Raw genomic sequence first — 25,749 nt, forward strand, 5'->3', positions numbered from 1 at the left:
CCTGTCATAGGCAGAGGGGGACAGAGGGGCACTGGCCAGCACTATCCACGGGTGGGTGCTGGCATCTCAAGGCAAGGCAGCTTTTCACCTCTCCCACTCAGGGCTGCCACCATCCCACGCACTTCTACCTTGAGCTGGGTGGACAAATTCCAGAGACCTAACGGATGTAGGGGCAGCAAACAGCCCTGCTTGTGGCAGACACTGATAACAGCTTAGCAACTATTTCAGATGCTAACTGAACTGTACGCAGATTTCACAGGGAGATCAAAGCATGGTACAGTCCTGAGGGCTTCATGCAAACTAAGCTCTGTTCTCTGTTGCAGGATTTTTCAGGGCAGTTCGTCAGGAACCTGTCAAATTTGGAAAAATAGGTGGGGAGACTCAAATTAACTACGTCCGCTGGTACGAGTGTGGCACATCAATCCCTGGGAAGTGGTAGATGCGACGTGAAGTTGGTGAAGAGGCCCAGCATGTGCCACCCATGCCCCACTGCCCAGCGCAGGCTCGAGGACGGCAATGCTTACGGTGTGCCTGGCACTTCAGTGCCTACTCATGTGCCAGGGTTTATACAAGTCTAATGCCAATACTGCATTCATTGTGTAATAGCGTAGGCTGCTTACTGTAGTTATCCAGTTTTACAAATTTGTTTTTAGATTAAAAACACAAACAGGCTAGGGACATGTTGTAGGATAATGTATAGGGAAGCTGGCTCCCTATTCTTGAGGTATGGTTTATATAGTATTTTAAAAGATATGGTGTGTCTATTATTTATCGTGATGTTGTAATAAATGTTTAAGGCACAGATATGGCAGAGTTGGTCACGGAATGCAATGTATGTTAGTTTTTAAATATTCCCTGGTCTTCTTGTAATGCAAGTGCCATAAGCTACCTGTCCAGATCCATCTGTAATGTCTCCCAGTCATAAATTATAGAAAAGATCCTATAATTTTTAATATCCTGCAGCCAGTAAACTTGAAGCACTTTCTCCTTACATGTAGTTTATACTCCTGCCAAAATACCGAGGTAGGTTGCTATATGTGCAGTTTTAAATTATCAAATTAGTGGTTTGGGTTTTTTTCTATGTTTGTTTTCAAATGCTTCGACTCCAGCAAAAGCCATGTTTGGCCTGTCATTATGGAGTTAGAGCTGTGCCCACGAGCGTGGCGGTGGCTGGCGGGTGGGTTTGGTTTTCTCTGATTAAAGTGGACAGGTACATACGTACATGGAATGAAACAATGAAGCTTGGCTTCCACGGCTCCGGCTTTGCATAAAAATGTAGTCTTCAGACACTGAGACTTACTGGTTCAAAAGCCAAATGTATGTACCATGCAGGGGAACTTGGAAAGACAAATGAGAGGAAAAAAAAATAAGCTAGTTATAACACCATGATCAGGTTTATTTTATTTAAGAAGAAAAATTGTGGTCTGAAACATTTTTCATTGGGGACGAAGGGGAAATAATGATAACTGAACTTTAAAACTGCTTTACAGTTACTTTGATTAAAACCTCTCCCAAAGCTACTTGTTGTACTGCTTGAACATTTATGAACTAAATAAAGAGATGTAGGTTTTTTTAAAGGTGTTATTCATTACCTTACTAATGTATTGAAGAAATATGAACAGGAACACCCAGATATATATAGTAGTCATTTATAGAAAATACCTTATAAAGTACATTGCAGGTACACTGTACTCCTAATAAAATATTTTTTAATCAAGTGTTTTTCTCAAGTGTTTTACATGAAAACAGGGATTAGTTTCTGTAGCAAATGCAACAGAAATGTTCTGTTATTCAGAGCAAACATGTGTTAGATCTGAGGAGAGAAGAAAAAGGAGGTACAGCCACAGCTTACCAGGTAGCATGGCTTGATGTGGGCACAGCACTATTTAAGGATTCTGAAAGCAGGATTATTTTCACTCCATTTCCTAATTTGTCTTTAGAAGAGTTCAAGCAGCTTGCTCCAGTTCATTTTTTATTCCCTACTTAGTTTTACATATTCCTAGAATCTGCAAGATGGAAAATATTAACTGGAGAATGATTTGCCCTCTGCTGTAATATGGTCTATTGAATTTGTTACAGACCTTGATCTGCTTTTTCTTGGCTCAGAATTGAGTCACTAGGATCGCACTCCCAAATTCTTCTGGGTGGCAAAGAATCTGTGGAAAGTAGTTTCTTTTAAATAAGAGTTCTTTTTTAAAGATACACATTTGGCTTGAATGTTCAAGTAATAAACCAATTCTCCCCCAGCCCTGTTAAAGTGAAATTGATAAGAGGCTGTAAGATTTTATGGATTGGTTCCTATTCAGTTGATCAAAGGGTTACTTGGCAATTAACAGCAGGCAGGACAAATCCACCTACCGCTGTGAAACTTCGGTGAGTGCCTTTTCTACTCACAGCACTTCTCCATTTCCATACCTAGAAATCTGCCCCTCCTCCTACAAACCCGAGCACCGCCGATCTGTACTGATGAGTCCGTATACCCAGCATGCACAAAAGACTTAATAGAGGTTTCTTGTCGAGTATTACCTAAATTCTAAAATGAAGATCAGGCACTTGATAGTTTCAGGGGTTTTATTAGTTCTTCCATGTGAGCATTACAATTTATAATACATCATATCTAGTTTTACCTCCAGAATGAATCTAATTTAGTACATCATGGTATTAGTAAAAACAAGCCCAGTAAGTGGGCTAAACTTTTCAACTAGCATCTTCATATCCTTCAGACAAGGCAAGCTAGAATGTCAATCACTTTACAGACATTTAAGTAGTGTTTCCCAAAAACCACCCAGCCCCAAATTAAACTAGGAAGCGGATACAATTTAAAGCAGGAAAGATTTGGTCATTTCCCTTCCCCCAGAAGATTTTAATTAACAGCTATAGTTTCGCCTCATTACAGTTTTGGAATCTCAATTAAAAATCCTGGAGTCTGTTGGGATGGAATCGCACCTGTCACTCTCCCGCCTGCAGGGGCCCCTCCTTACCGGTAGCCGGGTCCGGGCTGGGTGTAGCCCTGGGGGCCGAAGGGCGGGCGGGTGCGGGCGTAGGGGTTGGGCCCGCTGGGCGGGGGGGTCATGGTGCTGCCGGGCGGGGGGGTGAAGCCGGGCCGCGGCTGGAAGGTGCCCGGCGCCGCCTGGGAGCCGCTGTAGGCGGCGGGCTGGGAGGCCTGCGTGGTGTAGGGCTGCGCGGGGTAGCTGCCCGCGGGGTACTGCGGCGCCTGCTGCGCCGGCAGCTGCTGCGGCTGCCCCGGGAAGGCGGCGGGGGCCGGGGCCGCCTGGCTGTAGGCCGGGAACTGCTGCGCTTGCTGCGACGGGGGCTGCTGCTGGCTGTAGCCTGCTGGAAAGGCAGAGAGCAAGGTGAGGTGAGAGGCAGCAAAGAACCGTGGGTGCCTGCAGAAAGGCTTTTTTTTTTTTAATGTTTACAGTGACAAACGCAAAACAATGCAGTAAGCAGAGAAAACACAAACCAAGAGCGAACTGCAAGTTGTCCTGCCTTTCACACATAAGCACATGGCCTGGGTTTTGGTGCACTACCGTGGCAGCATGGCACATTGACAACAGTTAGGATAAAATAGTGACTGACAGAAAACAAAACAAACAAACAAACAAAAAACCAACCAAAAAACCACAAATAGTCTTTCACTTCATATCACATGAAAAATAAAAGTCTTCACCAGCAAGTAAGGCAAAATACAACCTTTTTCCCAAATAAAACCTCCAAATTACTGTCATGAAAATACTCTCACTGTTTAATATAAGTCATGCCTCTGGTTAAATCATAGGTGTTTTCAGTTCTTTAGCGTTAAATATGGAAAGATTGTGCAGAACAGAACACTTTAGTGCAAAACTTCAATTTAAACATGTCACAAACTTGATTTTTCTGTATAAAACCATCTTCCAAAAGGAATTTCTCTTCTTGAAAACTTGAAAATGGCACAAAGTCCTTTTATGAAGAAATAGCTACTTTTATCCATCATGAAACACACCTGCAGCTACTTGCAATGAAACCTCTCCAGTGACTGGAATCCTGTCAGCATTAAACACCAGACACACAAATTATTAAAAGTGCACAGCCCTAAACAGAAAGAGTAAGGGTAAGAATGCACTGGAGTAAACTCACCTTGAAACTGGGATCAAAATTTAGTCATGAGATAGACAAACCTCGGAAGGGTCCACTTTTACTACCATGTATAAATAGCCACACTGTTGCCTAGTACATCTACAAGAGTGGGAAGAGATCTTGCTCCTGGGAGACATGAGTTTGAAAAGAGACAATACTCACAGGAACAAAAGCAAAACAAAAAAAATCCTATGACTCAACATCTTCGAAAGCTGCTGCCACTAGGTCCTCAAAAAAAAGACTGTTTCTGACAGATTAGGTTGGTTGTGAAAGTATTTATGAGAAACAATGGCACACCAATCAGTTTTTGGTGGAGTTTCATTCTTACTTGATGATGTTGGTTTCAATGTAGAACTCACATTGCACTACAGCTTTCACAGGAACATCTCCAGTAAAATAATGGATTAGATGATCAGAAAGCAGACCAGAACTCATTTTCTTTGCCTCACTCAGTTTTTAAGCCTAAAGAAAATCAGATAGACTCTTCTACTTCCAACAGGGTTGTTACTTCTTCTGAAATTAGACTTCAGCAAGTCTGTCACTGTCTAATTATAAATGTGGTGAGAAATCTGCAGAGAACAAGATACCCTTTAGAGACCAAAACCAACCAGCACACAGTGCACAGGAACAAGGGCTGAGGCACAAACCTTTAGTTCAAGTGTTCTAAAGTTCTAATCCAAACTAAACATCTTCGTAAACTCTGCAAATATTCTCATCTATATAAAAATTGATGCACTCCCACTGTATATCTTGTGCACCATGAAAAGGTCACACTGGCTCTGAGTCACTTAATGAGAGTCTTTTGTTTAATTTAAGGAAGATTTTTAAAACAAGAAATGATAAATGCTTTGTATCATTTTCTAGAAGTACTAAGCAACATGCGATTTGTTATGGAACCTGCTCTTACACGTTCATCCCTGTACTTCATCTGGATTGTGATTCATACTACGCTTTATTAAATGCCAGCTGCTTCTAAAGGAAGTAACTGAAAGTTCTTCAGAAGTCCAGTTTATTTTGGACATACAGTTGTTCAAGTATCACTGCACAAAAACCACACTGAAATATTCTTTTGTTAAATGTCTACTGGCACCTTCACCTGAGGTATCAGCAAAATCAACAGCCAAAAAAACCTATCACCTCAAAGTTTCTGTGATATTTACAGTATTTATAATAGCCAGGGATTTTATTAAATGACAACTACGGTGTTCACACCACTAAATTTTGTACATGGAGATCATTCTAGATGAAGAAATAGAGGCCATCTTTAGATACCTCCAGTATTTAAGGAAGCTGAATTGGAGTGTTTTAGTCACTTACTTGCTAGAATCCCATGACTGCAGAAGTTAATCCTGAAGGCTGCTCATACTTCAGGTAATTCCTTTTGCCTGCCCATCCAATAAGGCATTCTGCTGACTGATATTGAAGTCTGTTTCTGGTCACCATCAAGCAGCACTGAGACACCAGAGCTCTGACTACTTATCAACAACAGATGCCTACAGAGTTCTCTCACTGGTCATTTCTGAATTGTGCTACTTCCCATAAGGAACACAAGCACCTGGGCAGCTCAGTCCCTGACCTGCCCCTCAGGGTCAGGAACCAAAACTCAAAGGCTCAGGACTGCAGGGAGGTTCTGCAGCCAAACTGCTGTTCGAGAGAGCTGCTTACCTGGGTACTGCACGCCGTACTGCTGCTGGGGCTGAGCCTGCGGCTGCTGGGCAGGGTAGCCAGGCTGTTGGTACTGCTGATACATCTGACCTATGGATTAAAAACGTATTTAATTGAAGCCCACGACCCTACCTGTATTATAAACACACAGCCAACATCCTGACAGTTCAAACTCAGAGAAATAGACCCTCTCACAACACGTAAAAACCTTTTTTAGGAAACCTCAACACAGTGAAGTTTGAATGTGTGTTCTACCTGATTTCCAACTGAAACCAAAGTACAGATTTTAGTTTCTGAACTATACCATTCTGAAGATTAAATGATGTTTGTCTATCTCCCACAGAATAAAGAGTTCTAATTTGGTATGTGAGGCTTACTAGTTCACATTTTCAGAGGATGCCAGGAGCTGTGCACCTTAGTTAACACTACTCCAGTGGGTAACTCACAAGGAATCTTTAAACATCTTTGTAACTACTCCAGAACTTACACCGTAAATTCAAAAGTTAAACACGTCCTCAGATTGTCTGTTTATATTAGGTTTTTAAGGCCATTTCTGCAACAAAGTACTGTAAGCAGAGTGGTACATTATTTATGCTGACCACATTTTCCAGATAAGTCAGCCATCTCTCAGCATCGCCAAGTTTTTTTAAGAGACCCAGGGGTATACACCCGAAGGAAAAATAAAACCATACATTCTTAATCTTGGGTAGTCCAAGGCAATGCTTATTTTTCCTAAATTCACTGTTTTCAATTTCTTGGCCAGAAGAGGTAGAATATTTGCTTAGACAGTCTATGGGCCCTGCTTAAGCTTTATGCTTCTGCTGTTTTTCAATTTAGTAACAGGCACAGTCAACGAACAAAACCAATTAACTGCCAAAACTAAAGCTCAGCTGAACTGGAGCAGACATGGAAACTTTACTATTATAAAGTGTTACTGTACTATTATTCATTCTGCGAAGATCAACAAACTGTATAAACAGACCACAAACTCCATTTTCTGAGCCACACCAAGACAAAAACAAGTCTGCTCCAAGTCCTCAGAGACCCCCGTGCACACTGCTTTAAAGTAATTCCTTATTTCTTCTTTTATCTCCATTTTTTGCAGCTGAAAGGAACAGTATTTTACCTTCACACTAAGGTGTTCATAATCCTTTATATTGGTGCAGGCACTCAAAATATTATTTGGTATGCAAATCTTGCGGGACGAGGAGAGTGCTAAACACAAGGTCTGTTTCTCAAACTCAGTTGTTATGGGCAAGTTCTGGGAGAACAACAAGCAGGCTGCCTGTCTTGGGATAATTACCTGCAGGCTAACACAGAGACCACACTGGCACCTGCTGGAAAGTCCAGGTAAAGCCATATGAGAGAAACGGCAAGGAGTTTTACCAAGCTTTCTGGGAAGGCTTGCTGTCTTCACCAGGGTTGAAGCATTAGTGAGGAACAGAGAGGTGTTCCAACGTCGTTCATGAAAACATTCTTAATTTACAGCCATGACTGCAGTAAGGGATCCTACGGGTCCTCAAATACACAGAGTTTTCCCCCTCACTGGATTTTTACTCTGAAAACTAGATGAGCTACAGCATCGGTGTCTGGTTTTGTACTTAGCAGTGCTATTGCAGTCAAGGATCTGCCAGCACTTACCATTGTTCCTGTGCACTGAAAAAGACATTTTAGCCTGACGCAGAAAGAAGACCATTTATGTATATTCACACAACAGTCTTTTCCCTAGAAGATCATGAAATTATGTGAATGAGATTTTTACATGTATTTTCAGCAAAGATTAAAAAGGTGTCCGCATCTGTACATAATTGATTCTCATGTGTTTTCAGAGACTGAATATAGTGGTAGAAAAGCATTGGCAAGCTACAAGAGACGGTGCTGTACTGAAATGTCTTTTTGTACTGATTGAATTCAAACTAGTGAATGCTTAAAATTTAGCAAGGGAGGCAAGCCCTTCAGTAGTATCAGCACACAAAACTGAGGTGGTGACTTGGTATTCACAAATAACAACCTAGTAACCACTCATAATCATCACAGCATCATTTATTGGCAAAGAATGCCATTAAAAAATAATCCCTGATATGACTGACACATGACTGGCATCACCAGTTTAGTTATATCTTCAAAATACTGAGAAGGTATGTGGCGGAAGCACAGCTCAGGGTGTTTTGTTTTTTTAAGCAGTGAACAAATAATTTAAAACTAGTTTCAAAACTAATTTATAACAAGAACCTGCTCAGCACGAGCAGTGCCATTTATGTGAGCCAATGATGCTGAAAACCTAACCATCAAAACCTACCCAAAGTTCTGGCTGGACAACAGTTCAGCAGGGACAGCATAAGCCCCCAAATTTCCACTGGTATCTTACAATACACAGAGTAAAGAAAATATAATCAGTACTTAAAATATTTCAGCAGCAATAATAAAAACTACATAAACTATAGACCAAAACCTTTATAACTAGTACTGTTGCACTTTTATGTGAAAAAAAAAAAAAAAAGGACTTAGGCCAAGGTGTAACACAGTTCAGTGTCTAAAAAGTGAAAAAAACCACTATACTTTTCCTTAATCCAAGTTTAGAAAAATCACTACATCTACTCTGATACATGAGCCTTCTTCTTCTTTCCCAAGTAAGATGAGTTTTATGGAAACAAGTTCTTTTCCCCTTTCCTGGTATCTGCAGCCATGCAGGATTCCAATCTAATGCTGCTAGTGCTTTTAAGTGTTTCACTTCTTTGTAACTCCCACACATAAATGCCAAACACCTATATCCTTAAGCTACAAAGATGTCTCTTGCTATGTTAAAACACTTGACTAATTCTTAGGGAAATAAGCAAAATAAAAAAAAGCTGGAAGAAGCAAAAGAAGTGTTCAGTAAGCTCCACTGCAACCAACATTATTCATGCCTGCTTAAATATCATACATAACTACCAGTTGCTCAAATACTCTGCTCAATCAAAATACTACTTTTGCCCTTCAGATGAGACAATCCAAGTGATGTGGATACTGTGAGTACCCTCTCACACGTGTCTCAGCATTATGTCAGTACAGAAGGCAGCAGAAGGCTGGAACTTGTGCCTACACTAGCACAGAAACTTCAAGTTATTCTTCATATAGAGGAAGAAATACCAAAGCAAGTTATTCCATGGACAATTAAATCCAGAACTGTGCAGGTCTGAAGGCTCAGTGCTCTTAGAAAATAGCAATGAAAAAAAAGATGCCCAAATGTAGCAAACCTCTGAATAGGTTAATTTTGAGAAGTCAATTAGCACGTAAAAGGGTGTAGTGCAAACAAACGTGAATACCAGAGTTAAGACCTTGGGCTTTAAAGGAGAACCAGCTGAGGCTGAGTTACACAGGAACTACCATGCATGTAAGATAGTTTCAAGGTTTAACCTGACTAGCACCAAGCAACACATAAAAAAGAAGCAATAAAATAACAGCTCCATTCTGTTAGGTAGAAACGATGAGGAAACAACATTTTTAATTCATAGTAGACAAGTCAACAAAGAGCTGAGTGAGAGCTCGACACAGCAACACACAGTGTGTGATACAAACCAACATCGTGAGACAGCTTTAAAGCACTGAGTATGTAAATCTGCCTCACAGTAAAGTGAGCACACATGCAAGTAGAAAACATTATCATGAAAATTCTGGACATCTTACACCACCCGCCCTTTCAAATAGAGCCACTGCTCCATCTGCTGTTTCTCCATCGAACAGCACGTGAGCACAGAAGCTCTGCCTGCCAGCACACATGGATCTGCAGTTTGGTATCGACTGTGGGTCTACTAAATGAAGTCAGAATCAGACACCGCCATTCACCCCTAAACAACAGCAAAGCGGGTTGCCTACCTTCCACCTGCCCCGTCTGTGGCTGCGTGCCGGGGTACGGGGGCTGCTGTGCCTGCACACCAGGTGGGTGGGCTGCAGAGGAGGAGGAAGCGATGCTGTCCGGCGTTCCTGATCGTTCTTCTGCAGGAGCACTGGGTGGGCCTACAGGAGCAAGAACAAGATACAGTATGTGAAATTAAGAGAGTTTGACTAAGAAAGTCTAATAGAAGACCACTTGCAATGTTTTCAACATTTTTTCCAGTTATCTGTAGATTTATTTCTGAGTGTCATAACTAAGCTAAAATTAAGTATATATTTGCACATCTAAACTTTCCTTTGAAAATATTTGTGGGAGAAATTTTTCACCTGTCTCTAGGTCACTCAGATTTCATCCTTCCAAGGAAATTGACTCATTTGTGAGATAAAACCCTTCATGACAACATTTTTTTTACAGCTTCAAGCATTAACCCTGCACACGTACACTGAAGACTCACTATGTTTGGACAGAACATGCACTTACGTACCTATTCTTTCTCATCTGGAGCAAAGGTGAAAGGCTGCATGAAACTATTCAAATGCATTAGTGTTTTACTGTGAATCACATGGGCCGGGCAACAAAATGTTTTACCAACAGTCCTGTGTCATGTGAGCAGAAAACCTCCGAAGAAGGTGCTAATCACACTCCCAGACAGGATATGGCAAGCTTCAGTCTAAAAGCAACTGTCTGCTTTGCTAATTCAGAAAATATTCCAGCTGGCACCAGTACGAAAACAGGGAATTCAGATTTTCTCTATGTTAGTGAGAAGTTCTGAAACGTGCATGTGAACAAGTATAATACACTACAATTTAATGCAAAATATTTTCTCAGAAACAAGGGAGCTTAAACCTGGATCTTTCCAGCTCTTAACTATCTGAATGCTGTCAGACACTACTTTCAAACACATGCTTAAAGTTAAGCACAAGTATTAGAATTGCTGCCAAATCACTCACAATTTTAAGAATGTTATATTTACACAATATAAATATGCATCCAACCAGCCGTTAATAGTGTTTTCATGTTACCCTCATTAGGGAGGAAATTAATCAAATCTGTCTACTTCAGGATTTGCCTACATAACTGTAGGATTATAGCTTTAGAAATGGGATTCTTATATCATGCTTAAATGGTCCTCTGTGGAGTTCTTTGTACATTCAAAGCATGGTCAAGTCAGTTCACTCCATCAGAAGAATTATGGAGACACAAATAATGAAGTATCACTGACCAAAGCATTAACTGACATAGACAAAACCATTCCTTAAAAAATTAGATCAAATTATCTGTTCGTTGTACTCCATATTCTATTGCTTACTTGTTCTGATAGCCTATTGAAAGTTTTTAAGTACCATCAAACTTTTATCTGATCTGTGAAATAACCATGCTGTGACAATACCAAAAACGTGCCATGGAAGAAGAAACCACTCAAACAAATTTTAAGCCATTTTCTACTCCAAGGTAAAACACAGTGCTAAGAACATCACGATTTCAACATTCAGTATACAAAAGTTAGCAATCACAGTTACAACACCTTAACACAGCAAGTTTTAGAATTCTGAAAAGAAGTAGTGAACAAAGCTTAATACGTCCAAAGTACAAATGCTCTGTTACAAATCAAACTTTGAGTCCTTGATTATGAACAGGTGGAGGTTTTCTCTTCATAAGTTGTATCCTTACCTGACACCTGGTCATCTGTCAGGCCAAACGCTGACATGACGTTCTTGCTGATCTCATCCTGGTTCTTCAGGGGGTCAAAGGCAGACATGCTCGCTGCTATAACTTGAGTGGATGGCTTCACATTAGCGTCAGCAGCAGCAGCCTTTTCTTCCCTACCATCTACAGCATCTACAAAACAAAATGCACAGTTATGAGTGCTAAAGAACTGAAACACCACTCTACATATAAACTGCACTGCAGCAACTTTACGACTGTAGAGTTGGGAGGGAGGTTAAATGTTGTAACTGCTGAAATGCTCAGGTCAGGGTAACAGTGATGGGCCACTGATGTACCTGAATCGGTGATGAATCACAAATCACAAAGTTTCATGGCACAGTTACTTAAAGATACACTAATGCTGTGGAGCATCAGTATCATATATCACTTGGTCTGAAACTCAAAGGCACAAGGCTCCTGCTTCAAACAAATCGTTCTGATACAACTTGCTTACAAAGAATTCAAAATTAAGAAACAGGACAGGTTCCAGTTTATTACAATGGTTTTTATCAAATGCAGTTTCTGCTTTGTGCTCTACCCTTCTCCATTAATTGTTCCTGATGGGTGAAGTTCGTATCACTGCAATTATACATGTATCTGAATCACTCAGAAATGCCATACCTAACAGAACGCTGTATTTTCTGTTAAAAACCAACAAGTGCAGATAGGATACAGACTGGCTAGTTTTGTTTACACTGTAAGATCACCACACTAACCTACTTCCAGACAGTTTATAACCAGAATCCATGGTATTCCATCAAAATTAGTAATTGCATATAATTGAAGAATAGGGCTGGACTTTTTTTAAACAACAAAACCAGTAAAACTTTGAAGTGTAAAATACAAAAGCAGCATTTCCTAAAAGGAAGGCTGATGTTATTGCTGCACCTCTTTACTCAGAGCACTGTGCTCCATGACTTTGTGTCATTATTTTCTGTGTTCAACTTACCCAAAACCTGTAGTTAAGCACACAGAAGTATAATGTTTACAGTAGAACAGCCCTAAGCTAGGAGATCAATACCTCAAAACTGAGGTTAAGAATTTACCATTCTGCCCTCCCCAATAATCCTTTCCCACTCCTACCTGCACCCTTCGTGCTGCTTACCCTGAGACAGCTCTGATGCTGGTCTGAGCTCAAAATGTGTGGATTCAATTTCCTAACCTGGCAAAAAAAGTGGATATAATTTTTGCTCAATTCACTTTCTACTGTTTTAGTGAATCAAACTTGCTTAGCAACACAAGATAAGCACCAGAGCTAGCCCAAAGTAAGCAGGGGGACTACTCAACTGGGAGCAAGAACTCTTCAGCAACAACAAACTATTAATTCAGCTAAAAGACTTTTTGAGACATTGTTGTGCTTTACATGTGTTAGTTAACAGCATTTTTATAAACTGCAACAAAACTTTGGACCCTGAAGTTTTATTCCTAAGTTAGTTTAGAGCTTTAGTCCAGATAACTTGAATGAAAATTCTGCCTCTGAAACAACTGAAGCATTAAAAATTAAATTCTGAGCCATCAAGCAACAATTAAAAATGATTTTAAACAGTATTCAAGCCTCCATTTTTCACTTTGTTAAACAGCACACAGCTCTGCAGATCAAATCAAACAATTCTTTGCCAGGCTTCCTACCACTTTCAGGCAGACTAGTGGAAAGCCCTGGTTCCGCTGGCGGTTCTAAACAGTCCAGTAAACGATTGACTTTATTGCGAAGTTCTATCAGCTCTCGGCGCAGGTATTTCACCTGATTAGATTCTAGAGGTCTTGGTTGTCCGTTCACTGCAAAACAGCAATTAGATGAACTTAAGACTGCAAGTAACATTTTGACATCCAGTTGAAAATTGAAAAAAAAAAAAGGAAAGAAAGAAATTCCAACTTCTACTTGCTTGTAGCATCATCATCCTTTGTGGAGTTTAAAGTGACAAAGTTTAGTCAACGCAGACTGAACCCATTCTAGAGCTTACTGTTCTGTTCATATAATCTCAGTTCAGCAAAATCCACAGTACCAGAGCAAAGTTCACAGCAAATTTCTATGTTGTTTACTCATTTCCGTGAATATACTAATACAATAATACAGTGGTTGTGAAAAGCTGTCCCTTTAGAACTACTGCAGCATACACAACACTGATGCAATTCATGAATAAGGTCAGAGTCCAAGTTAAAGGTGGTTGCTATTCCTTGGAAATATGTGCTAAGTTACCTGTAGTAGCTCGAAAATAAGGAACTATTTTATGCAAAGGCCAAAGGATAAATGTTAAAATCTATTCAATTTTAAGCAATTAATGTGAGTTTTTGGCAGTGTACTAGTAACACTGAGAGACAATCATCACCTTCAAATTTTTGTGCTGTGAAGAAAACTCCACAAATGCTGGAAAGTGGAAGATAACACTAAGGAAAAAACATTGAGCACATGTATATGTATGTATGCCGAATACTTTGAGTAATTTTATTAAAAGAAATAGTTTCAGTTTCCATATATTCACACATCTCATGAAAAATAGCAAGAGAAAATAGATATAATGTATTAATTCAGTGTTTTTAACTTACTGATTGCATTTGTTTCACCCCCTGAGGTGACAAATTGGCAGTTTTTTGTACCTTACAGTGAAGCTCACTGCCTGAATTTTAATACACATTATTGGAGAAAAAAAGAAAAATACATCTTCTGTACTTACCAAACAATGTCAGCTTAAGTATCCTACTGCATTGAATTGCAAAGGAAAGATCTGAGCTATCAAAAATTGTTATAAGATCTCCATCTGAAAAACATAAGAAAAAAATAAAAAAGTTATATCAAAATAAAAAAAGTTAAATTAAAATCAAAGCCTATGACTACTGAACTTCACACTAGGACATAAGTGTTCCTTCACTACTCAAAAATAATTGTGCAGGGAAATCCTGCACAGAAGGGAAAACGGAAGCACAATCAGCTTCAAACGGCAGCATTCTGACACTATCCCTTTGCAAGTTCTACACAGGTCATGCTTTCATGTTTACATACAGGATGCAACATAAGAGTTCACAAAGTCCAGGAAGAATGATGCTGCCAGTCAGAAGTTATATGCATACTCCAAGTGGCTCCAAAACTGTGCTGTTCATGAACAGACAGGAGACTCATAGATGGCACAAGCTGATCTCAAATCAATTTTTAAAAAACAAGACACACAAACAAGGGAAAATTTCAAGTGACGCTTCCTCAGCTTACTCTAAGAATAAGGAGGTGCAAGATTATTTTTCAACAAGAGAATGATAATAAAGTTCCCATGCAAAGTGAATAATAAATATACCTACCAGCTTTAACACACAAATAGCAATAAAGATGTCAGAGTAGTCAGAAGAAAACTTTTCTCTCCAACAGGAATTTGACACAGTTCTTAGGCATTAATTTCTTGCATGTCAGATTTCAGAGGAACTCCCACCCCGAAGCATCCTAATGAATCTGCACACTGCCATCAGTCACAGGAACTATATTAGAACTGTATGGCATCATTTATTCTTAAAATACAAAGGGTTCTGCACAAAGCACTGAACACTCTTAATCCTATTAATACTCAAAAGAGATACCAAGTTCCCACTAAGTCTGGTCTCTCACAATTTTTAATCTGAGTCAAGACAACTCACATTAACATCTTTGCTTACTCAACAAAATCACAAATAAGACTATTCTCTTTGGCAGGACAGATTTTCTGCTGTTTTAACACATTTAACAGATTAATAGCTTAAATGAGCCCAAACTAAGCACTGCAAAGGAAAGAGTGGGAGTGCGTTATCAGGAAAACGTGTACTGGCAGAAGGGATAGCAGGATAGCAGGATCACTTCCTCCCAGAACAGTCTGATGACGGGAACTGAGTGAAGTTCATCTTGTGCAGTTTCACCCTGAAAAGCAACAGCCTTACACAAGTGACACAAAGATTGGAACAAAGCTGAATCCAGGCTACCAAAGTTCCTCTCCAAAACACTGTTACAAGGAGGCTCTGTGGACAGACACAGAAATATGCTTTTCATTACAGATTACTGCCTAAAAACCCTGAATGTGCATAAATTCCTTATGCACTGGTGACAAAGGGCAAACTGAACACAACTTATGGTTAAAGTTTTCAAATATATTAATGCTTCAGTATGAATAGCCATAAAATACATGACAGCATGTAGAAAACAGCTCAAAATTTTAAAAACTACATATTCTAATTTTTTCATACCTGACTACAAGTAACACCTCTCCAATGGAAGGTTTTCTCAACTATAGTACTATTAATAACACCTAACAATGCCTGTCAGTCTTCAAAGAAGTTGCTTTCTAACAAACAAAATTACAAATACTAATAAATTGATGGCATGTAAGATAATTTGCAAGTTTTCCTGAAAGAAATATTGCTGTCTCCAAAGGTTTTTTTCATATCCTATGTCCTGTTTATGCTTTCAGAATCTCAAAAGACATCAGTCGATCGCAGTATCAGTCATGGATTCTCTGAGTAGACACTGGAAAGCCTCCAGAAATGAAGGCTCCAAAACCCCACTAGGCAACCTGCTCCAGTGACACACTGCCCTCCTGGTCAAAACTCACACTCAGCCTCTCAAACTGCAGTTTATGGCTGCTGCCATCTGCTGTATGAAAATGGTTCAGATTCAATGGTCTCTGCAACTCCCATTCAGCTGGAGGTTGCTGTTAGCTCTGCCCTCGGTCTCCTCTTCAGCACAGCCAACAAGCCCAGCTCCCTCCCGTGCTCCCTGAAGGCCTCCTGTCCTCAAACCCCTCACTGTCCTCACCACACCCTGCCAGACCCTTTCCAGCTCTTCCAAGTCTTTCTGTCCTGAGGTGCAGGCAGCAAAACAGAGCACAGACTTCCTGGTGCAGCCTCACCAGTGCCAGGAAGGGGAGGATCACAGTGTCCCTGTTTGCCACTGTGATCCATAACAAGACTTAGACAACCAGACCCCAAATTTTCATAAACAGATTTTTTTCTTTGGCACTAAAGGAGGGTGAGGTGTGTGTTCCCTCCAGCTCAAACACTTCCTCCAGCTTTTAAGTGATAGCAAAATCCACTGGTGTCTTAACACAAAGCCTTCCTATTCCTTATTCTCCTGGTAACACACTAAATGATAATTACTTCTCTTGGCAATCCACAACATTGGCAGACCATCCTATGATGTTTGTCTGTCATATCAGGCAATGCTCAGATTCACTGCCTGAACAAAGATGCATGTTCAAAACAGCCTATCTGCATAGTGAAATGAAAATGTTCATCAAAACACATGGTTTACATGGATTAATGTCACCCAAAAGAATTGGGATCATTCCATCTTATTCTCCCTCACCTACTTTAACCTTTGTGTCAAAAGGCATTAATAATGATGATTAAATTTTCTATTTTAAATTGTTAACAGAAAAAAAAGGCTGAGAAGCACAAGTACAGAATCTTGTTAGATGCATAAAATCAGTTCTATGATTCCTGTTGACAGCTACTGACAGTTATAATCCAAGTAAAGCATATGCTAGGATTCAGAGGGTATATGCCAAGCCATAGAGGTCTGACAATTGAAGTACATTAGATTTAGCAAATAAACTTTTCATCTTAAGGAATGTCAATGAAGCTTAATTCCTGTTACCATAACATAGATAGAATTACACAATGTTTATTTTCTATTGGAAAGTAAAACAGACTTTCCTTTATTTTCTCTAGCCTTGTTATTTCAAGAACTTACCTTTCCTGTTTTTACAAGGGACATAGCTTTCCCTCTCTACAATTTCCCATGTATGCTAAATATTCCCTGCTATGCCAGTTATATATTTTTTTATCTTTCATATAAACTAGTGACTCCTGTAACTAACCATTGGACTGCAAAGTGTTTTAGCATTATTCTGCATCACCATGATGAATTCCAATTTTTATCACGTTAGAAATTAGAAAAAATTGGAAATGTTTAAGACATTAGAAATCTGCCTCATTCCTTGGCCCTGCCAGATATCCTTCCTTATCTACTATGGTTTTTTATCTACTGGCTTTACCTACCCCTATATTTATTTATTTATTCCGTTTAAAAAAAAAAAACTGTATCAAATATAGTTTCCTCCATTCTGATAAATTTACCAAAGGCAGATATTACTGACTAAGCACACCACCTTGAATAAATCCAGCAGGAGTTAATAAACCATTATTGGCTCTGACACAAAGACACCAACTTCTACTATAAAGTAATGAAGAACAGGAGCAAAAAGGCCAACCTCCACATTACACGGTCCAGTTTTAAACTGAGGCATAACTTCAAAAAAAGGAGTAAAGTTTCTATTGTTGGCTCTACAGTGGCTTTTTTAGCATATGTAACTCAATAACATGGTGTGCTTAAGATGCAATTTTACTCTGATTCATACATATTCACTTCTGGCAGTCCTCATCAGTTTGTCAGGGGTTGAGGTTTTTCTGCTGACATTGGGGTTTACTACATGTTCAAGAACTTTAAGTAGGACACGAAAACTGTTTCACATCTAAGAGAGCAATTTTCTTAGCTTAGGAGTTTGAAGGACACCCAGTTTAAATATAAAACTTAACTTCACAAGGCAGTATTCAAACTGAAACTTCTTTTGTCTGGTGCATCATATAACCTAAATATGACTTAGGAATATGCATCTGACTAATTCAGTCCACAAATCCAGAGGCAGCAGGATTGAGTTTAAAGGTTCCTAGCTTCTCCAATTACATAAAAAGTACATATATATACACACATATAGATTCGGAAAAAAACCCAAAATGTATTAGATTCAAGAATCGTGAAACTTTGATGAAGATATTAAGCCACTGCATTTTGTAGAAATTTTAAGCAGAAAATCCCATATCCAGGCCTGGAGATCACTAGCCTCACATGTTACAGCAAAAAGAAACAAAGCCAGGAGGGGCAGATGAAGCATTCTTCTGAATGCTCAAAGAGTGTGCACATTAACACTGAGAAGACACAGATGGAGGCTGTAGAAATTGTGGAAATCCTTAAGGTATCTCTTCATAACAGATGCAGACAAGTGTTTCTCCAGGTCTGGAGGGATAGACAATAAAACCGAAATAGCTAAAATGTATATATTCCAATCCATCTAATGACTGAAAGATTTAAAGTAGAATCTTAGCTTAGTTGAAACAAAGTCAAGAATACCACCATTTTTATATGACAAGTAAACTGAAGCCCTGTTCTGCTAACCTCTTCCTGGATCATTTGCAACTTCCTCTTACATTCGCAACATTTATATGTTTTTAGCAGTGATAATTAGCTAGGATGACATAAACTGAAGTTTCACATCACAGAGGAGTAGTAGTACATTCTGTGTGGTGGGCTGACCCTTGCTGGATTCAGATAGCCAGCAGAGTCACTCTTCACTTCCTTCTGTAAGTGGACAGGGGAGAGAAAATATAGTGAAGGGACAAGATATGAGATAAAGACAGGAAGAGATCCCAAGTCGATTACCATCACAGGTAAAACAGACTCAACTTGGGGAAATTAACTGAATTAATTACCAGTCAAAACCAGAGCAGGATAATAAGAAGTAAAACACCTTCCCCCAACCCCCCTTCCTTCCTGGGCTCTATCTCTTCCCCTGCAAGCAGCACAGGGAGATGGGAATGAAGGTTACAGTGTCTATCACTGCTCGGGGGAGTCCTTCCCCTGGTCCAGTGTGAGATCCCTCCCAAAGGAGACAGTCCTCCACAAACTTCTCCTATGAGTCCATACCATGGCCAACAGCTCTTCATGAACTGCTGCAGCATGAGTTGCTTTTCCACAGGGTACAGTCCTTCAAGAACAGCCTGCTCCAACATGGGTTCCCCACAGGTTCCCAAGTCCTACCAGGAAAAGTTGCTCTAGCATGGGTTTCTCTCTCCTGCCAGGAGCCTGTTCCATCACGGCCTTCCCACAGATTCCCAGCTTCCTTTCAGGCATCTACCTGCTCTGGAGTGGGTCTCCTCCATGGGCTACAGGTGGGTCTCTGCACCTCTGCAGACCTCCATGGGCTGCAGGGGCACAGCTGCTCCACCATGGTCTGCACCACGGGCTGCAGGGGAATCTCTGCTCCAAGGCCTGGAATACCTCCTACCCCTCCTTCTGCACTGACCTTGGTGTCTGCAGAGTTGTTCCTCGCACATAATCTCACTCCACTCTTCTCTGGCTCCAATTACATTTGCACGATAACAGTTTTTTTCCTTCTTAAATATATTATCACAGAGGCATTACTATCATTCCTGACTGGCTCAGCCTTGGCCAGTGGCATGTCCCTCCTGGAGCTGGCTTCCAACAGAAGCCACCTCTGTAGCCCTCCCACTACCAAAACCTGGCCATGCAAACCCAATACAATTCTGAGACAAAGAAAGCTAAAATTAAAAGCAGGAAGTCTCTAGACAGTGAAAGACAACCCAAGAATGAAACCATAATTGCTGTCTCCATCATACACCATTACCTTATTCAAAATAAGACAGAGAAAGTAGCATACACAAAAAAACCCAGAGGACTACACTTAAAGGACAGGTGAGAATGCAAAAAAAGGGACTAGAAACTTTAACCTAATGAAAAAGCATCCATCAATCTCCTTTCATCTTTCTCATTCCAGAAAGAAAAAAACAATTATATGATAAGAGGAAAAACAAAGCCACCACAAATCCACTGAGCTCCCTCCCACTAGAGATTAAGACACAAAATATTAGCCCTTCACTGCTTATCAATTTTGATAAGCAGCGTCTCAAAAGCTTCATGAACCTGAAAAAACTGTCTCAGGGTCATTCAAAGTGAAATTTTACTGCCTAGATATGTGAACAAAAGTTATTTGACATTTAAGGTACCACATACCACTAGATTCCTAGTGCCATCAAGAAAACTGAACCTGAATGCTTCAGTAACACAGCACTTTTGACTACGCAACAGCATAATTTCAGCCTTGATCTACGAGATTTTGGATTTTATCACTTCATTCCGAGTTTCATTTTATGAACACTATCCCTCTATCCCAAATTAAGTAATTTACCCATGCCTCACAATGACATTCAAAGAGGAAAAACCCTCCAAGTACAACTGTCTCTCTATTCACCTCAAAGAGGGCCCTTTTCGTTCTGTGGAAGCTCTTCTCTCTCAAGGTCATGCTTGCTCAACGCTAATGAACAATGTTTTCTTTGAAACAACCAATGTCCAACAGATTCAAATGGTCAGAGGAAAGATTACTTTTAATACTCATTTCAGGTTGAATTAAAACTTTTTTCTAATCTTTACTGATGGAGGAAAACATAATCAAGAATTACTATCAAACAGATCAAGTTTCTGAAGTCTTATAAGAGCTTGCATTAGGTCATACCTATTTATTCTTTAATCATCTTCAAACCCACTCAAAAATAAAAAATGGTTAAATGAGTGAACAGAAGAGAAACGTGCAACAGCATCAACTTCCCACAACAGCACAAGATGAACTTTCAGAGAGAAAAATGGAGGAAATATTTCAGAAAAGAAATAGGGAAAACGCTGTTAAAGCAGCATAACAAGGGATACAGTTTCCACTGCCTGATTAAAAAGATTTCATAAGAAATCACTTGCCTTTGCCCATGATACTGGACAGTTCTGAAAGGTGAATTTCAAAGTTTCTGTCCACAGATAAATCATATCAGAGCAACTGTAATTAAACCTCAACAGCAGTAACTAAACCTTACCTTCATCTTTATATTTTATTGTGACTTCATCATTGCTCAGAAGTTTTCCTCTAAAAACTCTCTGCATCATTAGCACCAATTCATCGTAGGTGATATCTTCATTATGAATAGGGATTCTCCTAATATCTTCCCCAAGCTGAGCTTTGATGATCAGCTTCCCACTTAAGTCCAGCTGCCCATTCATGGTGGATTCTTTATCGCCTGCTGACCTGTTAGCAACAAAACATTACAAACATTTCAGAAAACTAAACTGCTAGTTATTTAGATATATCTGATGACAGTTCTGAAGCTTTATATTATCACCTTAATTGATTATTTTTACATGTCCTGTAAAACTATGGTAATGAATAAAGGGTTTTTTCTTCTATTTCATTAAAGAAAAGACTGCCAGAACAAATATCTTATTTCAAAGATTATAGGTTGGAAGGTGGCTTTACTAAGGGGATGAAGCTGAATCATGTATTATTTCTTGAACAAATAAATGAAGGGCTAAACATTTGGTTTATCATATGGATGATCAGAACTCACTGAGGGTTTCTCTTTAGAAAGGAAGACACACAATTTTTCATTTTTAAAGATTTTGACCAAGATATTTTAACCAAGATTTTAGACTTTTCAAAGGTGCTCAACAGACCACACATTAACTACTCATTGGGCTTGACTCATGGTCAGAACAGTCGGTTACTCTCAGTGTTTTAAGAGGTAGACAACTGCTCTAACCTAAACGAAGTGCAACAAAGCCATCCTGTGTCCCAGCAACACACGGCATATACTTCAGAGCTACATCTTTAACACTTTGGACAAGACAATTTAAAAATTGTCACTTTGCATGAGGCATCTCTCATTTAAAAACACGGAGGTCTTACATTTAAAAACCAGAAACTACAGCGAAGTTATGAGAAGAGGAATAAAAAAAAAAAAAAAAAGGAGATCCAGTTAGTCAAATGTCCCCTCCTTGCTTCACTGTTCTGGACAGGGCCAAAATAACAGATCTGGAATGAGGAGCAATTAAAGAAGTAGTTATCTTAACATCTGAAGTGCAGTTACTGAAGATGTTCAAAAGTAAACAGCCCTATACATCAAAATTATGATTTCTAAAGCCACATATAGGCAAGGTTGGCTGTTTATTCTCTTGTGTAAAAAGAATTCTTATTAAAGATATCCAGGTATTTCTTCCTTAATTTGCAGGATGTTACAACACAGTGTCTTATAAGAAAAATGAATTTGGCTTTGGTCAGTCTATTTTTAAAGTACTGCATTGAAAATTAATTCTCTCCTACCAGAGAAACATGACACTCAGCTAAAGCCTTTAATTCATAACTCTTTGATGCACCTATATACATATATACATATTTAACTCTACTATTTCAATGGCAATGTTTTGATACTATCTCTAGATTGCAATTAAATTTCTAGGGATTTTGGTAATTAACTTAACATAAAGCAAAGATTTCATGCAAATCCCTTTGTTTAGCCCCAAAAACTCACTCTCTCATCACACCTAACAGGAGGTAGGTGGATACAGTCTAATTGCAGAGAAGGGAGACCTGCAGTTAACACAGACACGTTGCTGCTGAGGCACTATGATGAAAAAGTGAAGTTTATAATACTGTTGATGCTCACTAATGCATTATTCATGTTTTGCAACATGGGAGTCTTGACTGCAGGCACATCAACCCAGTCTAATTAACTTTAAATTAGTTTTAAAAGCACAGAGTTTTGCACAAGTTGGTTGGTTGCTGGGATTTTTTAAGTTAAGTATTAAAAGATAAAACAGTATTGATCCATAGGTTTCCTTTCACCTCCTTCCCAAAAACAGATGTTTATCACTACCTTGTGTGTCTTACTGATGCTGGATATTGGACAGATTTTCCACCTCACTTCAGGACAGAGTTAGGATAAGCCGCCATGCACTATCAGTGCCAGAAAACAGTAAGCTGCATTGGAAAAAAAGACATGTAGAGTCACACTTTCTTAAAATGATACAACTCACATCAATCTTTCACTTTAGAACATCTTAAAAAATATACCAAACTAAAAAAAGTCCTTGTTTTATCCATAGTGTAACAATCTGATCTACACTTTTGCGTATTGCAGAATTTGAAGTTCAGCCAAAACAAATCTTGAACAAGGGTTTTAATTTCACAATAGAAGTAAATTTTTTTCTAGATTTTGTTAACTGCAAGTAGGAATTCCCAACAGTAATGTGTTCCTTTCCAGGACACTGCTCTTCCCCAACAGTCTCCATCCCTGTGTATGGCATCCATCTTAAAGACAAGGGTTAAGTTAAAGAAAATAAACTTTGACTGATTAAACAGTACAAAACCTGAGAAGTCCATCTTTGAGTTTAAGGGCCCAGGCCTCTGTGGCACTAAGCAGAGTGTCTGCAAAGACAGACTGGACAGCACTATGAAAGACTACCAAGAGGAAAGAAGTAGTAATGCCACTTTCCCACAGGAAGAGCCACCAAACTGGACAAGAAGGAAATGCATCAGAAATGTACAACCACTTAAAAATATAATCTGCCCTCAATTCTGCTTAAGACTGTGCTTTTTGTGCTGGAAAGCCTACATCATTTTTATGCAGCCCACCTGTTTATTACAGAAGTGCTTAATGCCCAGAGCTCCAAGACAGTGATTTAGTGTATACAGACCAGTCCCGGGGAACATCACTGGCTCCTCCCTCCCACCCCATGGGTGTACCCTACTCAGCACTCTTCTCTTTCTCTCTTGCCCACACAGCCAATTTCAAGTATCCATAAGCTGATTTTTAGAGGATTCGCTGCTAAGCAGAGAGAAAAAGTAAGTTCCTCTCATCCACATAGAACTGGGCTTTCCAGCTCTCTTCTTTCAGCTCAACTGGAAGCAAGCTGGAACAGAGAGGCACAAGACATCCAGGGCAGAGGTAGACAGCGAGCAAACCCCAGAGAACATGCACAGCCCCTCTCTGTTTCTCAAAGGCTGGCAGCTGCTCACCTCACCCTGGGTATGAAATGCTCACCTCTGAAAAGAGTTGTACCTGCTCCGGACAGGGAGGAGATAAGACTGTTGTGACGTACTAAGCATGTGGACAGGAAGAGGCTACTTTTCTGATGCCTCACTCACGCTTTATGAAATGACTAATACATGAAGACAGTGCCCTTTTCATCTCAGACTTGCTACAGCTCCAGGTAAGTTTACTGTAATGGACAAATACGGGACACAGACATTGCATTAAACATCAGAGCTGGACACCGGTTTTGCTTCTTCAGCATTACAGTGTAAGCTACTTAGAAACTGTCAACAGTAAGAACTGAATCTCATCTGTAACTCCTGAAGATACACGTTTTGGTGGACACACCTGAGCTCCTGTAGCCTTTCAAGAGATTGAATACATCATTTGTATCTTTGTGCAGGAAAATGAGCTGCACATGCCTTATTTACCAGCCTTACTCACAGAAATCTGCTATCAACAACTATGAAAAGGTGGCAGGAAAGCATTTAACTGCACTTTTTTTTTGTCCAGCTGTTCTCCATTCTGCTTGAAGGTGTCCAGGTTTTAAGAGACTGATTCTAAATACCTCAGCTGCTTGCAGTTGTTACAGAAAACTGTGAAATGTTCAAATTACTGAATTACACAGCACTCAAGCTTTTTCTCCTCACTGTGACACAGCTGAATGGATGACTCCATTGAGGGAGTTTTTCAGTGAAGACATCCAGAATGCACACTAATGAGCTTTTTAACAGAATCAGTCAGTGTCTACTTTCCGGGGGAGGGGGATCAACAAACTAAAAAACGTTTTGTCTTCACGTTTAAGATTCAGGATTGCTTTCCGTAAGAATCACACTGACATCTTTCTAACCTTCCTGGTGTACCAGAGTAGAGTTTTTGTCCCCTCCTGGCTCACTTTCTATTCACATCGTGCACGAATCGAGCCTGTGCATGTGGACAGGGACTGTCCAATCTAAGGCAGTCCCTCCAGGATCCCCTCTAAAACCAGCATGTCATCACCACGTTGCATTTCACTACCCTTTTAGCACAGCAGCAGAGAAAAACAATCTTGCCTAGGCAAGGGAAGGACAAGCATTCCTGCTCTGCTTGAAAAAACAGGGGCAAGGCACAGAAGCAGGGACAAGCAACACTGCCTCCCAAACCCCATTCGAGAGAGACACGAGAGTTTTCCCGAGGCAGCGCGGGGGGGTGAGGCGGGGGAGCAGAAAGGAGAAGAGCTCTTTTCGTGTTTCTGCAGTTCCCAAAAGGGGAGGATAAATCACAGCCATTCCCTGCCGGGCAACGAGGAAGCGGCGGCTCCCCCGGCCCGCTGGGGCGCGGAGGAGTCGGAGGGATCGCGGGCTGCCCGGGCCGCCCGGGCCGCGGGGCGGGTCCCGCCGCCCTCAGCCGCGGCCGGGGGCGCGCGAGGGGTCTCCCGGCCCCTCCGCCAGGGGCCGCCTCGCCCCCGGCCCCCGGGAACGATGGCGGGGGGCGGGCTCGCCCCCAGCCCGCGGCCGCCGTCAGTCCGTCCCTCCCTCCGCTGCTCCCGCCGCCCCCACACACGGGGGCATCCCCGCTCTCTTACCGTGGCCTCTCCGCGGTGCCGCCCTTGGAACGCCCCGCGCAGCACCGTCCGAACCCGGGCCCGGCCGCGGCCGCCACCGCCGCCCGTACGTGGCAGGGCAGAGGGAAGGGGCCGGAGCCACGGCCGGGCCTGCGCGAGCCACGCGCCTGCGCACTCCGCCGCGCGG

The 25,749-nt window shown here is 40.7% G+C and overlaps 2 protein-coding genes across 16 annotated transcripts in view; one reads left to right on the top strand and one right to left on the bottom strand.

Annotated features, from left to right (window-relative positions):
* Window positions 1–1,577, top strand: part of ABI3BP (ABI family member 3 binding protein) — a 138,455-nt gene extending 136,878 nt beyond the window's left edge. For all 11 annotated transcript variants that reach the window (XM_050332356.1, XM_050332357.1, XM_050332361.1 and 8 more), the window contains one exon: window positions 324–1,577. In XM_050332356.1, the coding sequence (XP_050188313.1) occupies window positions 324–439 (116 nt within the window). In that variant the 3' untranslated portion in view covers window positions 440–1,577. The remainder of the gene's footprint in view (window positions 1–323) is intronic.
* A 980-nt stretch (window positions 1,578–2,557) lies between these two features.
* Window positions 2,558–25,749, bottom strand: TFG (trafficking from ER to golgi regulator). Of its 5 annotated transcripts, none has more exons than XM_050332368.1 (9): window positions 25,584–25,749; window positions 22,862–22,965; window positions 21,029–21,237; window positions 14,035–14,118; window positions 12,992–13,138; window positions 11,327–11,494; window positions 9,637–9,777; window positions 5,782–5,871; window positions 2,558–3,333 (listed from the first exon to the last, which is right to left on the bottom strand). In XM_050332368.1, the coding sequence occupies exons 3-9, from the start codon at window positions 21,210–21,212 to the stop codon at window positions 2,978–2,980; spliced, it is 1,170 nt and encodes a 389-aa protein (XP_050188325.1). In that variant the 5' UTR covers window positions 21,213–21,237; window positions 22,862–22,965; window positions 25,584–25,749; the 3' UTR covers window positions 2,558–2,977. The 5 variants fall into 5 exon arrangements, with proteins under 5 accessions (XP_050188325.1, XP_050188327.1, XP_050188326.1 ...); XM_050332370.1 differs by having other exon boundaries at window positions 2,558–3,330; window positions 25,584–25,723; XM_050332369.1 differs by lacking the exon at window positions 25,584–25,749 and adding an exon at window positions 24,029–24,171.

The sequence above is a fragment of the Myiozetetes cayanensis genome, unplaced genomic scaffold (assembly GCF_022539395.1).
Source record: "Myiozetetes cayanensis isolate MyiCay16 unplaced genomic scaffold, myiCay2020 scf5-8, whole genome shotgun sequence".
Taxonomy (NCBI): Eukaryota; Metazoa; Chordata; class Aves; order Passeriformes; family Tyrannidae; genus Myiozetetes; species Myiozetetes cayanensis.